At 43.7% G+C, this 12,350-nt stretch overlaps 1 protein-coding gene across 1 annotated transcript in view; it reads right to left on the bottom strand.

Moving 5' to 3' along the window:
* LOC122801312 (AMMECR1-like protein) overlaps nt 1–12,350 on the bottom strand; it is a 1,138,599-nt gene that overhangs the window by 177,502 nt on the left and 948,747 nt on the right. The window contains exon 5 of the mRNA XM_044070856.1: nt 2,651–2,747. Coding sequence (XP_043926791.1) covers nt 2,651–2,747 — 97 coding nt within the window. The remainder of the gene's footprint in view (nt 1–2,650; nt 2,748–12,350) is intronic.

Here is a 12,350-nt window from a genome sequence, read left to right as displayed (position 1 = left end):
AGATAAGGACCCCTTCCGGCACAGAGAGGGATGGCTCCAAGGCCGATGTCGGAGCCGAACTCACCTGCGCCGAGGCTCTGAGAGGGAGAACGGGGTCAGACAAGGGTCCGATGCCACTCGCCCCCTCAGAACCGACGAGGGAGTCACGGCGTCCGGATCCCTCCAAGGATGGTACCATAGAAGAAATCTGAGCCGACGATGGAGCCAAAATGGGTGGTATCGGCTCCAATGTGTCGACGGTCCCGGCTCCCACAAACTCCGGCTCCGAACTCAGGGGAAGAGTCGGAGGAGGAATCGATGATGGAATGGGGATAGCCACTGTCTGTTGAGAAAGGCTATGAAGCATCTGGGCCAGTGCCTGCGACTTAAGGAGTCTGCTAACCACCCTCTCTAGGTCATGGTCCGAAAGCCTGGAAGACCGAGAGGAATGGGACCGGTGACTGCGCTCCAAAAGCAAAGGAGATCTCGGAGCCGAATGGACCGACTCCAAAGAGGGGGACCTGGAGCGCTTACGGGTCAAAGTCGGTTCCGACAAAACTATCGGAGCCGACTGAGTTTTTGAAGCGTCTGCTCCAGCCGGAGCCGAAGCAGAAGTAGCACCACTGGTCAGAGGCTCTAAACTCGGAGCAGACGATTTAGTGGGCTTAGAAGGCTTGCCCGACGAGGACTTGGCCGGGGAGCCTTCAGGCTTCAATAAGCCTCTCAAAAATCAATTTGTTTCTGCATTCCTGCAGGACGCTAGGACTGAATGCATGGCAGACGGAACAAGAGTCCTGCAGGTGCAGAGGGCCTAGGCAATACACACAAGAAGTGTGACCGTTTGTCAGAGACATTTTCTGACAGCACTTCTTGAAGCCTGAGACCTTGGACTCCTTAGACATAATGGTGGAATACACCCAAACACACACACACACACACACACACACACACACACACACACACACACACACACACACACACACACACACACACAGTAAAGAAAAAACCTAGTCCAGTCACTTCACCACACCAAAGACTAAGACTAAAACTAAAACTAACTTGAACAAATTACCCAAAAACTAACTTGGCCCTAAGGCCTAGTTATATAAGGGGAAGGAAGGGCCGAGGGGATAGAAAATAGACCCAAAAGGGGACTATACAAAGTGGGTTACTCTAAGAGGGTGAAAAGGGGAAATAACGAACACTAACCCTGAAAATAAAAGGGAAAAACCTTACCCGAAAAGCTGTTTTTTTGAAAATTTACCAGAGAGTCAGCAAAAACGCAACCTCGCAGCTAAGCTGCAAACAAGATCTGGGTAGTTAGCGCCTAGCATTGTGGGATACAGGGTTACCTCGAGCCGGTAAAAATAGCTCTCGAGCTTTGGTATAAGCAGAGTCAGAGCCGAGGATCGGCTCCGTACCCATCCAGCAAGAATGAAGGCAAGTTGACAACTTAACATTGAAAAATATTGTTATTCTTGTGCAAAAGCAACTGAAGCAATAAGATACATCACCCTAGCACAGGATATAAAAGAAGTGGAACAAGAGAGACAGTCTAAACATCAAGGAACAGATAAGTCAGCAATACAAGAACAAATGAGAACAAAGCTTAGTAAGGAGCATTTCAAATGACAAACTAATACTGAAAACTGCCTTGACATCCAGGACTAAAGTTCAACTTGCCCTCCTAGTTCTAAACTACAAATCTAGCATAAGTGACCAGCTCAAAGTGTTGGATCAATTGGAGAGGAAAACAAACGGGATGCTTCAAAGCTTATCAAATGATGCACTACAAAAACAGTGTGAGGAAAAATTATATATCCCTTGGTCTGAAAGAGGCACAGGCCCCCCTTGAAAATGCCTGCATGGGTAGTTCTGCAATAATGGGAGTGCATACGTATTTGCTGATGTCATCAGATCAGAACAGACGAACATTGTAAACTGTGAAGAAAAGAAATCCAAGATGACTCCCTTGCTTATATTATCAGAAGTATTTCCGAAAGGAGTGGGTAAGGAAACCACCCAGAAGTGTACAAAAACAGAAAACAAAGTACTAAAAAAAATAACTAACAGTAAACAGTGAGGGTTGAGAAAACTGGAAGGACTTCAATTTCAGATGCAAGTCTACATGCTCCCTGGCCAAATCACATTGATCAAGATTTGGCACATGAATGGACAATGAGAGATAATTTTAACCATAAGATGACGGTTCAAGATTGGGGACTGCATACATGCTGATTCAAATCTATAGGAAGAAGCTGCAGATACAGACACACCTGGCTGACAGTTTTATCTTATGGTTGACAGTCTGCATATGAAATTTATAACAATGAGCCAAGTTTACTCCTGTCATGATATTAAAAAACTATAAACATTTGGATAAATCAAAACTGACTATACTAGGTGGATGACTTTGTTGAGGAATAATTAAATCACACACACTAAACTGTATCATATCAACTTCTAAAAAAAATTTGTTTTTTTTTTGCATTTTTAAAAACTCATGCATTGCATGTCTGCTTTTGTGACCTTACCTTCTGCCAAATCTCATACCCATACACAAGAATAAGATGAACACATTAACAAGTCTTACATAACCTGTGACTTGTAACAAACATTAAGTGTGACACTAATAGGGGATCAGAATGGTGGTCCAGGACCTTGCCCTTACCTCGTTAGTTTGATTGTTTTCCTGAACTCTGAAGTAATTGGAGCCTTAAACCCTCCTTTCCGCAACAGGGAGTCGATCGTCTGAATCCGATCCCAGTCTGCAAAGTAACTGATGTTAATATAACATTGCAAGGTTTGGGAAATATCAAAAAAATACCTTCAAAGGCAAAACACTTGGGGCAGCTGCTTTAATCAACAACTCTGTAAATGCTTCTACTGGGGAAATATCATCATTAGATGGGACTATTGAACAACTAACTTGTGTGTGGCCAGCAACATACACTCATTAGCACCTCGAGCGTACTTACCTAAAATGAAATTAGCCTCAGTCTGAAGGGCTACAACTAACATTTTAGATACGTTTCAACCTACAGATAGAAAAAAATTAGTTATGGCTACTATAAGTAGGTGAAGGATAAAACAGTACATGTAGAATTACGGAGTATGGTTGTGGTGGGGGGGGGGGTCAGCTGTCACCAGTACAACACTCCTGATTGCTAAACATTTTCTAGTATCCATTAACACTATCTGCCTTCAACTAAAACTGGATCAGGAATACATAACAGCATGGAGAATTAAGGCAGCAGACAGTTTTAGTTGTTATAAATTTACTACTGCATTTCTGAAATCAGAACAATGTTAAGAGTCAGTAGGCTAAAATGATCGCATAGCCAAGTGTAGTTTAAACTGGGGAGGGGGTAGGGCACTAAGTTATCTCATCTTAGGATGGTTTGGGACTGAACAGGTCATGGACTCAAAACAGTTGCAGTAACAGTACGGGGTTTGCTCACTACACACACACGCATGCGCACACTATCTCAGCATGGAGGCAGGTAATGAAAACAGAAACAAGAGATTCTGTGAATTCCTAGTGTTCATTTCTAGTGGAGACTGATGTGCTAGGAGAGAACAGTTGTGCAAAATTTTACCATAGATGTCCTTCTTTTCTATATGGTTCAGCATTTTTAACATGAGGGAGTCCGCCGGTACGTTCGGCCAGTATACCAAAGTCGGTACTTGCGTATTATCACAACCACATTCCCAACAGGCAAATGGCTCATTTCCAAGCCGTACTCTTGCTGAGACATGTAGTGAACAAATGAGCCAAAATAGGCAAGGGTTTTAAATATTGCTCTTAGAAGTTTGCTAGAATAACAGGACTTGTGTTATCATGCATTTTCTGGGGGAAATAAAGTCTGAAATGCAAATGTATGTCATGATTTAGTGACAGCATTCCACACTGATTTGCCAGAAAAACATTAGTTTTTAAGAGGAACGGACCAAAAATACGAGGCATAATCCTGGACATTCTGCAAAAATCTAGACAGTTGAGAGGTATGACAGGCCTGTCAGATAATGTTTCTGCCATCAAAGTAATTGCAATGTTACTGGTCTGTGCTTCACCCTGTGATGTTAAGAATGACATCAGACAGTCCCAATCCTTGGCTGATGTAAAACCATCCTGTTTAGTTTTCTCTCTCTCTCTCTCTCTCTAATGATGCTTTACTTTTGAAACATTTTATTTGAAGGTTGCTTCATGCTTCCTACAGTTTTGCTGTCTTCATAGTGTTTATCATGGATACACAAGCAGCATTTGTACCTGTACATCAGTAGAAACTGAAAATTAAATTTCGGTTTATTTCTGCTTTAGTAATAAGGGTACTTATGTAAACACTATGAAGACAGCAAAACTGAAAGAAGCATGAAGCATCCTTCAAATAAAATGCTGTTTCAACACTAAGACATCATTAGAGAGACAAAACTAAATGGCTTGGAAATAAGCCATTTGCTGTTTGGAATGCGGTTGTGATAATACACAAGTACCCCAAAGTCTATTGTTACTGTGAGGTACGTGTGACGCCACATGGTATCAAACATACAGTCATAAAGTAACGTCGGGTATAAAGCAGATGTCAGCACATACCAAACCTCAGAACTGAATTCTGCAAAAAGCACCAGCCTGGTCCAAGGAGAGGAAAACATGCCAACAGAAGCCAGGCACGCATTCGGGGGGGGGGAAGTAATACTGCAACATATAGAAGAGAAGGACATCTATGGTTATGGTAAGATATTACACAACTATTCTATGTCCTTCTATTCATATGCTGCAGTATTCACAACAAGAGGGAGAATACCAAAGCTCATGCAGAGGAAGAATGGGGGGGGGGGGGGTGGCAGAGACATTCTCCACAAACTCATGCAGTACAGCCATGGCAAAACCTGCTCTGCACCTGGAAATGCCATCTAACTTGTAATGTTTTGTGAAGGTATGAAGAGAAGACCAGGTAGCTGCCTACAGAATAAAGCAAGTGTCCAAGCCTTTAAAGAATGCACTGGAGGAAGACACTGCTCTAGAGGAATGTGCCTAATAGGTGAGGGTAGATTCTTTCCATAAGCTACATAGCAGAAGGAAACAGTTTTGAAAATCCAAGTGGAAATTCTGCATGGAAACAGGATGGCCCAGGATCTTTGTATGACAGGAAACAAACGGGCAGTCAGATTTTAAAATTGGTCTGGTCTTATCCAATTTATATCAGAGTTGCCTGTGCACATCTGAAGTGTGTAGGATCCTCTCAATACAGGACTGAGGAGAATGGAAAAAGGTTGGAAGACTGACTGACAGAGATAACTCATTACTCACCTTGGGCACAAAGGAAAGGTTAGTGCGTGCGTAGGGACACCCTATCCCTGTGGGAAAAAAAAATGTGAAGGGAGAAAAGGCCATGGGATCCTGTAACTCAGACACTCTTCTGGCAGAATTAATGGCCACGAGGATCCAGGTGCAGTGTTGGAAAATCAGAACTTGCTGGCTCAAAAGGGGCCTGGGCAAGTTTTTCCAAGACAAAGTTCAGATCCCAAGGAGAAGGGACTGGTTTCCTTGGAGTTCTAATCTGTAAGATGCCTTTTAAGAAGAGTTTAACTTCCAACCTAAATGGGGAGATATAGGCAGACAAGCAGAGACAGCAGTAGGATGCGCCTTTAATGAGGAGTATGACAGTCCACTCCTCAGTAATTCACACAGGTAGGACAGAACCACTGGGACAAGCAGCAGTTGTAAATCCTTTGTAAGACACTAGATGGAAAAACATTTCCATTTGGAAACATAGGATTTCCTAGTTGTGGGTTTTCTGGTCTCCTGCATAACTTGTAGCACGCCCTCAGAAAAAAAAGGTGTCTGAAGGGAATCAAAACCCTATAACCCAGACAGTCAATTGTAGAGTTGCCATCTGTTGATGCACTAAAGTTCCCTTGCCTTGTGCGAGTAGGTTCATTCTTTGGGGTAACTTGGGGTGATTGCCCTTGACTAAATGCAGAAGGGGGAACCAATGCTGTCTTGGCCAAAAAGCAGTCACCAGCAAGATTTCTGGTTGCTCCTGTAGGATTTTCAACAGGACCTTTTGAAGTGGGAAGGGGGGATGCATAAAGAATAATCTCCTTCCAAGGGAAAGATGGGGCATCCACCTTCCATGCCAAGGGATCTGGAACCCTGGCACAAAACTTGGGAAGTTGTTTGTTCATGGGGGAGGTGAAAAGATTTACCCGAGGTATACCCCATCAATGGACCATATCCAGACACACATCCCTGTGTAACATCCATTCATGGGATTGGGTCATGGACCTGCTTTCATTGTCTCTGTCATCACATCCGATGTCGAGGGAATGTAAACTGCCTGGAGGGAAAGTTGACTCTGCAGGCCTGGGAATTAGTCTACAGAGGAGGTAGGACTTTGTTCCTCACTGTTTGTTGACATACCAGAGAACCATGGTATTTTCTATAAACCATCTCAAAACCCAGGGGAATGAAGAGGCTTGAAGATTTGTAGCGGGATGATCAGGGCCCTCACCTCCCTTATATTGATGTGCTCCCATTTCTGAGCTGGACACCAGACATCTCTGATCCTCCATGAGTCAAGAATTGCTCCCCATTCCATGTCTGAGGCATCCGTGAACAACTGGGTGGGAGGAGGTGGTTGGAAGGGTAAGACTTGGTTCTTTGCCACCTGTTGGATCCACCAGTGTAATTCCTCCTTCAGACAAGGCAGGAGTGGGATAAACTCCAGAGGGTGGGAGTGTTGTACCCACACTGTTCTCAAAAACCACTGGAACTTCATGTGCAACCTGGCTAGAGGGAGCATGGGAATAGTGGAAGCCATGAACTCTAGGAGGCAAAGAAATTCCCTGATGGTCAGGGACTGGGAAGGCAAGAGGTTCTGGAAGTAGGAGGTGAGGGACAGGATGTTTTCTGGAGGTAAGGAAGCCAACATCCTGTCTGGATACTGCAGCCAAGAAAGACGTGGTCTTGGGAAGGGACCAGGGAAGATTTCTGATAACTGATTGCGAACCCTAGACTTTGCAACAGAGATGACATGAAGGTGAGGCTCTCCTGAAGGGTGTCTGGAGTCTGACTCTGGAGAAAAAGGTCCTCTAGATAAGGGAAGATCTGTATGATCTGTATCTGCAGAAAGCTATGACAGGAGCTAAGCATTTTGTGAAGACCCTTGGGACTGTAGACAATCCAAAAGGCAAGGCACAGAACTGAAAATGTGAGGAAACAATAGCAAAGTAAAGAAACTTCCTGATAGGCATCCTTGATGACCAATCACATCATGAAAGCTGAGAAAGAATGAGAGGAAGAAGGGTGGGGGCAGGGTTAACATACGAAAGGTGGGAAACTTCAGAAAGGTATTTAGATGGGAAAGGTTTAGAACGGGTCTCCAAGGACCATCCTTCCTGGGTACCAGGAACATCCAGGAGTAGAACTCTTTTCCTTCTTGAGAGGGCAGCACTACCTGAACAGTTCCCTGAGAAAGGAGGTTGGAAATGACTTGGGGAAAGAGTTCCAGTTGTTCCTTTGGAGGTTGCGAAATATCCCTCAAGGGGGGAGGAGTCTTCCACACCATAAAGTACCTTACAGGATGATGGATAGGACCCAATTTTCCCGAGTTATCTGTTTCCAAGCAGGGAGAGCGAGAGAGACTGAGACAGAGGTGTTAAAGGCTCGGGAGGTGGGTAGTCACAGACTACCTGGCTTGGCCAGAAATGGCTGTTTCTGTGTGGGAGTAAAAGTGGTTGATTTGGAGGAAAATCATTCCCTAGAGTCTTCTCTTATCTTTGGAATGTTGGGCTTGGCAGGGTAGTTCCTTTGAAACCTGGGCAGCAGGGAAATAAAAATATGCTTCAGGTCTTGCAGCTCCTTGACCGTCTCCTGAAGAGACTTGAAGAGTTCTGCAACACAGATACCAAAAATGCCTTGTTGTCCAGGGGGCATCCATGATTTTTGCCTTAATGTCATCAGGCAAAGTTTGGAGCCTGAGCCAAGAGTATCTCCTCAGGACTGACCCAGAAGCAGCTGCTTTAAAATGACTCCCTCCATGGCATCATAGCTACACTTTATGGAATGCCATGTAACCTGAGCTGAGGGGGTTAAGGATGGAGGTAACCTTACCCTTAGTGGGAAGAGTCTGGAAGCCCAGAGCGTAATTTGCCAGTGTCCAAAAGAAGGGCCAAAGAATATTTGGCCATATGGGTCTGATAGTTAATGGCCCTGAAGAAAAGAGTACCTGAAGTGTAGTACTTTTTTCCTATTCTCTCTCTGACCTTGCTTTCGTTATCTGAGGGAAGCAGAGAAGTGGAAGGTAGCATTTCTTGGATTTCTTGTCTGCAGATACTGAGATAGTAGCTGGGTCTGCAGAGGGACACCTGAATAGGAATATGGAGTCCTTCGGCACTTTATAAAATCTTTATGGCTTTTTGGGGGCTGGAGGTTAATAATCTTGGCATTTAGAATCAGCAGTAAAGGCATCTAGGAAGGCTGGCGGAACAGGAGGTATGGCAGATGGGGAAGGGGAGTCCTTCTATAGCAGGTTACAGTATCTTTTCTGGATGTCAGAAACATGACAACAATCACACTTGAGGAACTCCCTCATCTTAAGAATTGTTTTCCCAAGTCAGATATCCTCCCTCGAGGAATCAGTGCCATTGGAATCCTCTTCTGGGGAGGCATAACCAAAGGGGAAAAAAATCGGGACTGAACAAGCCAATTATTCGTCCCCAGAGGATTCCTCATCGGAGGAAAACTCCTCAGAAGTCCTCTTTTGAGGGGTAAAGGAAGGAGTGCAGAAGAATGGAGAGAGAGCGGAGGTTTGTCTCAGGGCCATTTTGCATTGAACAGGCCTTGGAAAAGGCCTGCCAATCCGGTGGTTGTTCCTGAGGAACTGGGGAAACATGCTTAGTCTTGATTTTTTTCTTTTTGGGAACCTCCATTTGGTGAAAGGTGGATGGGCCTGACGTCAGGTCTACACTCCACAATGTTGGTAGGGACATCCTCTCATACTATAATCTGGGTAATGCCACACGAGCCTTCAGTCACAACAAGCCATGGTTCCCCCTAAACCTGAGTCGGATGTCTGCTATTCCCTCGAGGAAGAGCTGGTAGGTTCTTTCACGGCCTCTACACTGGTACAGTCTACAGGGAATTAATGATTAATACACTTAAAATACAAAAGCATGATGTGCAATAAGCCTAAAATATAACTGCTTTAATGTGCAATACTAAGAAGTCATGAAAGATAAATGACGGAACTGCAGGCAGAGATGCAACATGAAAAAGTAGACACTGTTAGTATAAGAGGGGACCTGGAGTTGTCCAAATAATAAGATGTTGTGGAAGTGTAGACAGTGTGGTGATTTAAGTGAAAAGGTACTTGATGAAAAGACAAGCAGGAGGAGGAGGATTAGCACCACAAGACATGGACTAGGTCAGGAATAAAGCTTAGTGCCCATGCTGTTAAGGTAATATGGAGTACTACTGAGCTGATAAGAGTACACAGATCATCATAAATATGAAGAGGGATATGGAAGGATATAAATAACAAGGAAATGTAAAGGGTGCAAGGTTATTCATATGGGCGATGGCAAATGATAGCAAGCTGGAACATGACAGTAAGACTATGGCAGAAGCTGTAATGTTGCAGATTATGAAAAGCCACCAGATGAAGTGGAACCAGAGTTAAGATGAAGCTCTGGTTAACGACCAGTCTATGGCCCCCATCCCCTTAGGTCACATGCTGCTGGTAGCAATGTAGGAACAAGCAGCCCAAAACAGCTTCTCATCAGAATCAATGGGCATGTTCTTCTTGACCTATCCTGGATATTCAAGTCAAGTGAGCAGACCTCAAAATGAAAAGCACTAATTGCAGTGGTTCAGATAACTTAAGAATGCCTTGCTGGTAGCGCTCACGAATGTTTCTGGGTGTGGCCACTTGATGGAGGCCCACGGGCAGACCTAGTACTTGATACAGAGCAACAGCATTATTTCCATGCTGACCTGAGAATGCTTGGAAGTCTCCAGAACGTTATGACATTTGTCAGGAGAAGTATGTCCTGCCTGCTTAGTTTGCCACTGTGACCTTCATCAAAGAAAGTGAAAAGAACGTGAGCAAACTAGCTAGAAGGTTGCTGTCAGCCTACCCGTGAACATGTGGAAATGGAAAAATACTAGGATTATCCATATGACTATCACAAATTAATTCACAATCATGACAATGTGTCTTTTTTGCCAAGTATGTACCAACACCCAAAAATACTTTAAACCATTTAAAATGTCATATGCAGATCAAGCAAGTAACAGAATCACAAGTCAAACGAGGAACCAGTAAGAACAGAACTAATAACCAAAATATATTCCCAGGTGAAACGGACTGCTCAGGAGCCATAAACCAAGGAGAAAACGTTTAAGCTTTAAGTGAATACAAATCAGCTTTTCATAAGACTTCTTCAGAATATTATAGCCCCACTGAATCAGTTCCTATATTATATATGTACACACGTGTGCACTGGCTGATAGGCTTAATCTAGTTTAACTGTGAAAAAATGAAAACACCTGAAATGAAGTTTAAAAAACAAATCGCTGAAACATTTTTTCTCTGACATGAAAAAGGCTGAATAAAATATAAAAACTGTATAAATATGAGAAACAGTAATGACGACTAAATAAATATACCCAGTAAAACTTTATAAAACCACAGTATAAAACACAATAAAATACATAGCTTATTTGGGTTCTGAGTAATGTATATTTACATATGCATATTTAATGTCCAACAATAGTGGAACTTCCAGCATAAACACCACCACATAATTGTGTGTTTAGCCTAATATTTCTTTGCCCTAAATTTTAATAATGGCACCAGCGATAGGCAGTCATTTATTCCAGGGAAATGGGTTGCATCTAGTTTAATTTGCCAACACAGCTCTTTTAATTCCAACTTGTCTTTCCACCAACCCCTGCTAGGATCAAGAACATTTTCCAATATAGTAAACAAAAATTGCTTAAAGCGACTACAACAGGCAGAATGTCTATACAAAGCATTGTTTGGATTTTTACTAGCCACCTCATATTGTTGCTTATATGGCCTTTTCTTTAGCTGCCTTTCTGTTTTCCCTGCGTAAAATGTGGGGCAGGACATGCACACAGCAAATACACACCCCCTTAGATAGACAATTCCCTTCCTGTGAGAAGATGACATACTTTGCTGCATTCTGCAGCTGCAGTACTGAATGGCCTAATATATATTTACACTGGCTATACATTCCACATTTTTGGGTGCCTTTACTATTTTTTTCTTTCTTCTACTTGTTGTCACCATTAGATTCTAAAATATTTTTGATGTTTTTACCTTTTTTGTATATAAAAGTGGGCCTGTTACCCACTATATCTCTGATTTGTCCATCTTCTACCAATATTACCCAATTTTTACTTACGATGTCCCTAAAGCGATTGGAACCAACACCATATCCAGCTTTATAATCTCTGAAGCGGCTTCTTCCCTTTGACTGGGTGGAACATCAGGACGTTTTCTTGGAAATTTTGGCTGACAAGAAAGGGGAATGGTGTAACCTCTGGTGACAATATTCTGCATCCAACAATCGGTTTTGACAGAGTGCCAGGCAGCTTGGTGCACAGAGAAACAACCCCCAGACTGCTTCCAGAGGTAAGCAATCGGGCCTCCTCAGGAGCGCGGATTAGGCTGTCCAGAGGAGGAGTCCCTGGAGCCTTGGTTGTGAGGACCTTCTCTGCCTCTATAGGGGCGTCTTCCAGAATTGTTACCCCCTCTGCTTCAGGGATATCACCATGTACAGCATGGAAAGGACCCTGAGATTTCTTATGCCACAATTTCCCACTCCTCAGATTCCTGGAGAAGATATGTTGAGGGTTGGAAAACCATAGGCCTACGGCAGACAGGGTTTTTTCATCTTGCTCGCAAATGGTTAGCATGTCCTTCACTTTGGAGCCAAAGAGGGATGAAGTTTCGATGGGAGTGTTCAGAAAGGAAGACATGAAGGGGTTCGTGAGGTCACAGAAGCGCATCCATGCATGGCGTGTCATAATGCCCGAACCCGCTGCTCTAGCCACGCCTTCAGTCGCGTGTAAGAATATCCTCATGGATGAGTTGGATATTGATTCCAGGGTTGCTAACTGTGAGGCCCCTTTGTTCCTGACCTCGTCAGACAACTGTCCTGTGAGTATCCCAGAGAGTTCAGATATCAAGTCCCTCTCTGGAGCCTTGTAAAGTGTGCCAAATAATTCAGGGAGCATATAAAAAAGGTGCCTGATGCAAAAACACGCTTCCCAAGTCTCTCCACCACCCGGGACTCCCTGTTGGGTGGGTGGACAGCGGGATTTTCCTCAGCCAAGTCCT

The sequence above is a fragment of the Protopterus annectens genome, chromosome 4.part1 (assembly GCF_019279795.1).
Source record: "Protopterus annectens isolate FY-2018-M chromosome 4.part1, PAN1.0, whole genome shotgun sequence".
NCBI lineage: Eukaryota > Metazoa > Chordata > Ceratodontiformes > Protopteridae > Protopterus > Protopterus annectens.
Note: the sequence above shows the minus strand (reverse complement) of the source record. Positions and strands in the feature narration are given on the sequence as shown.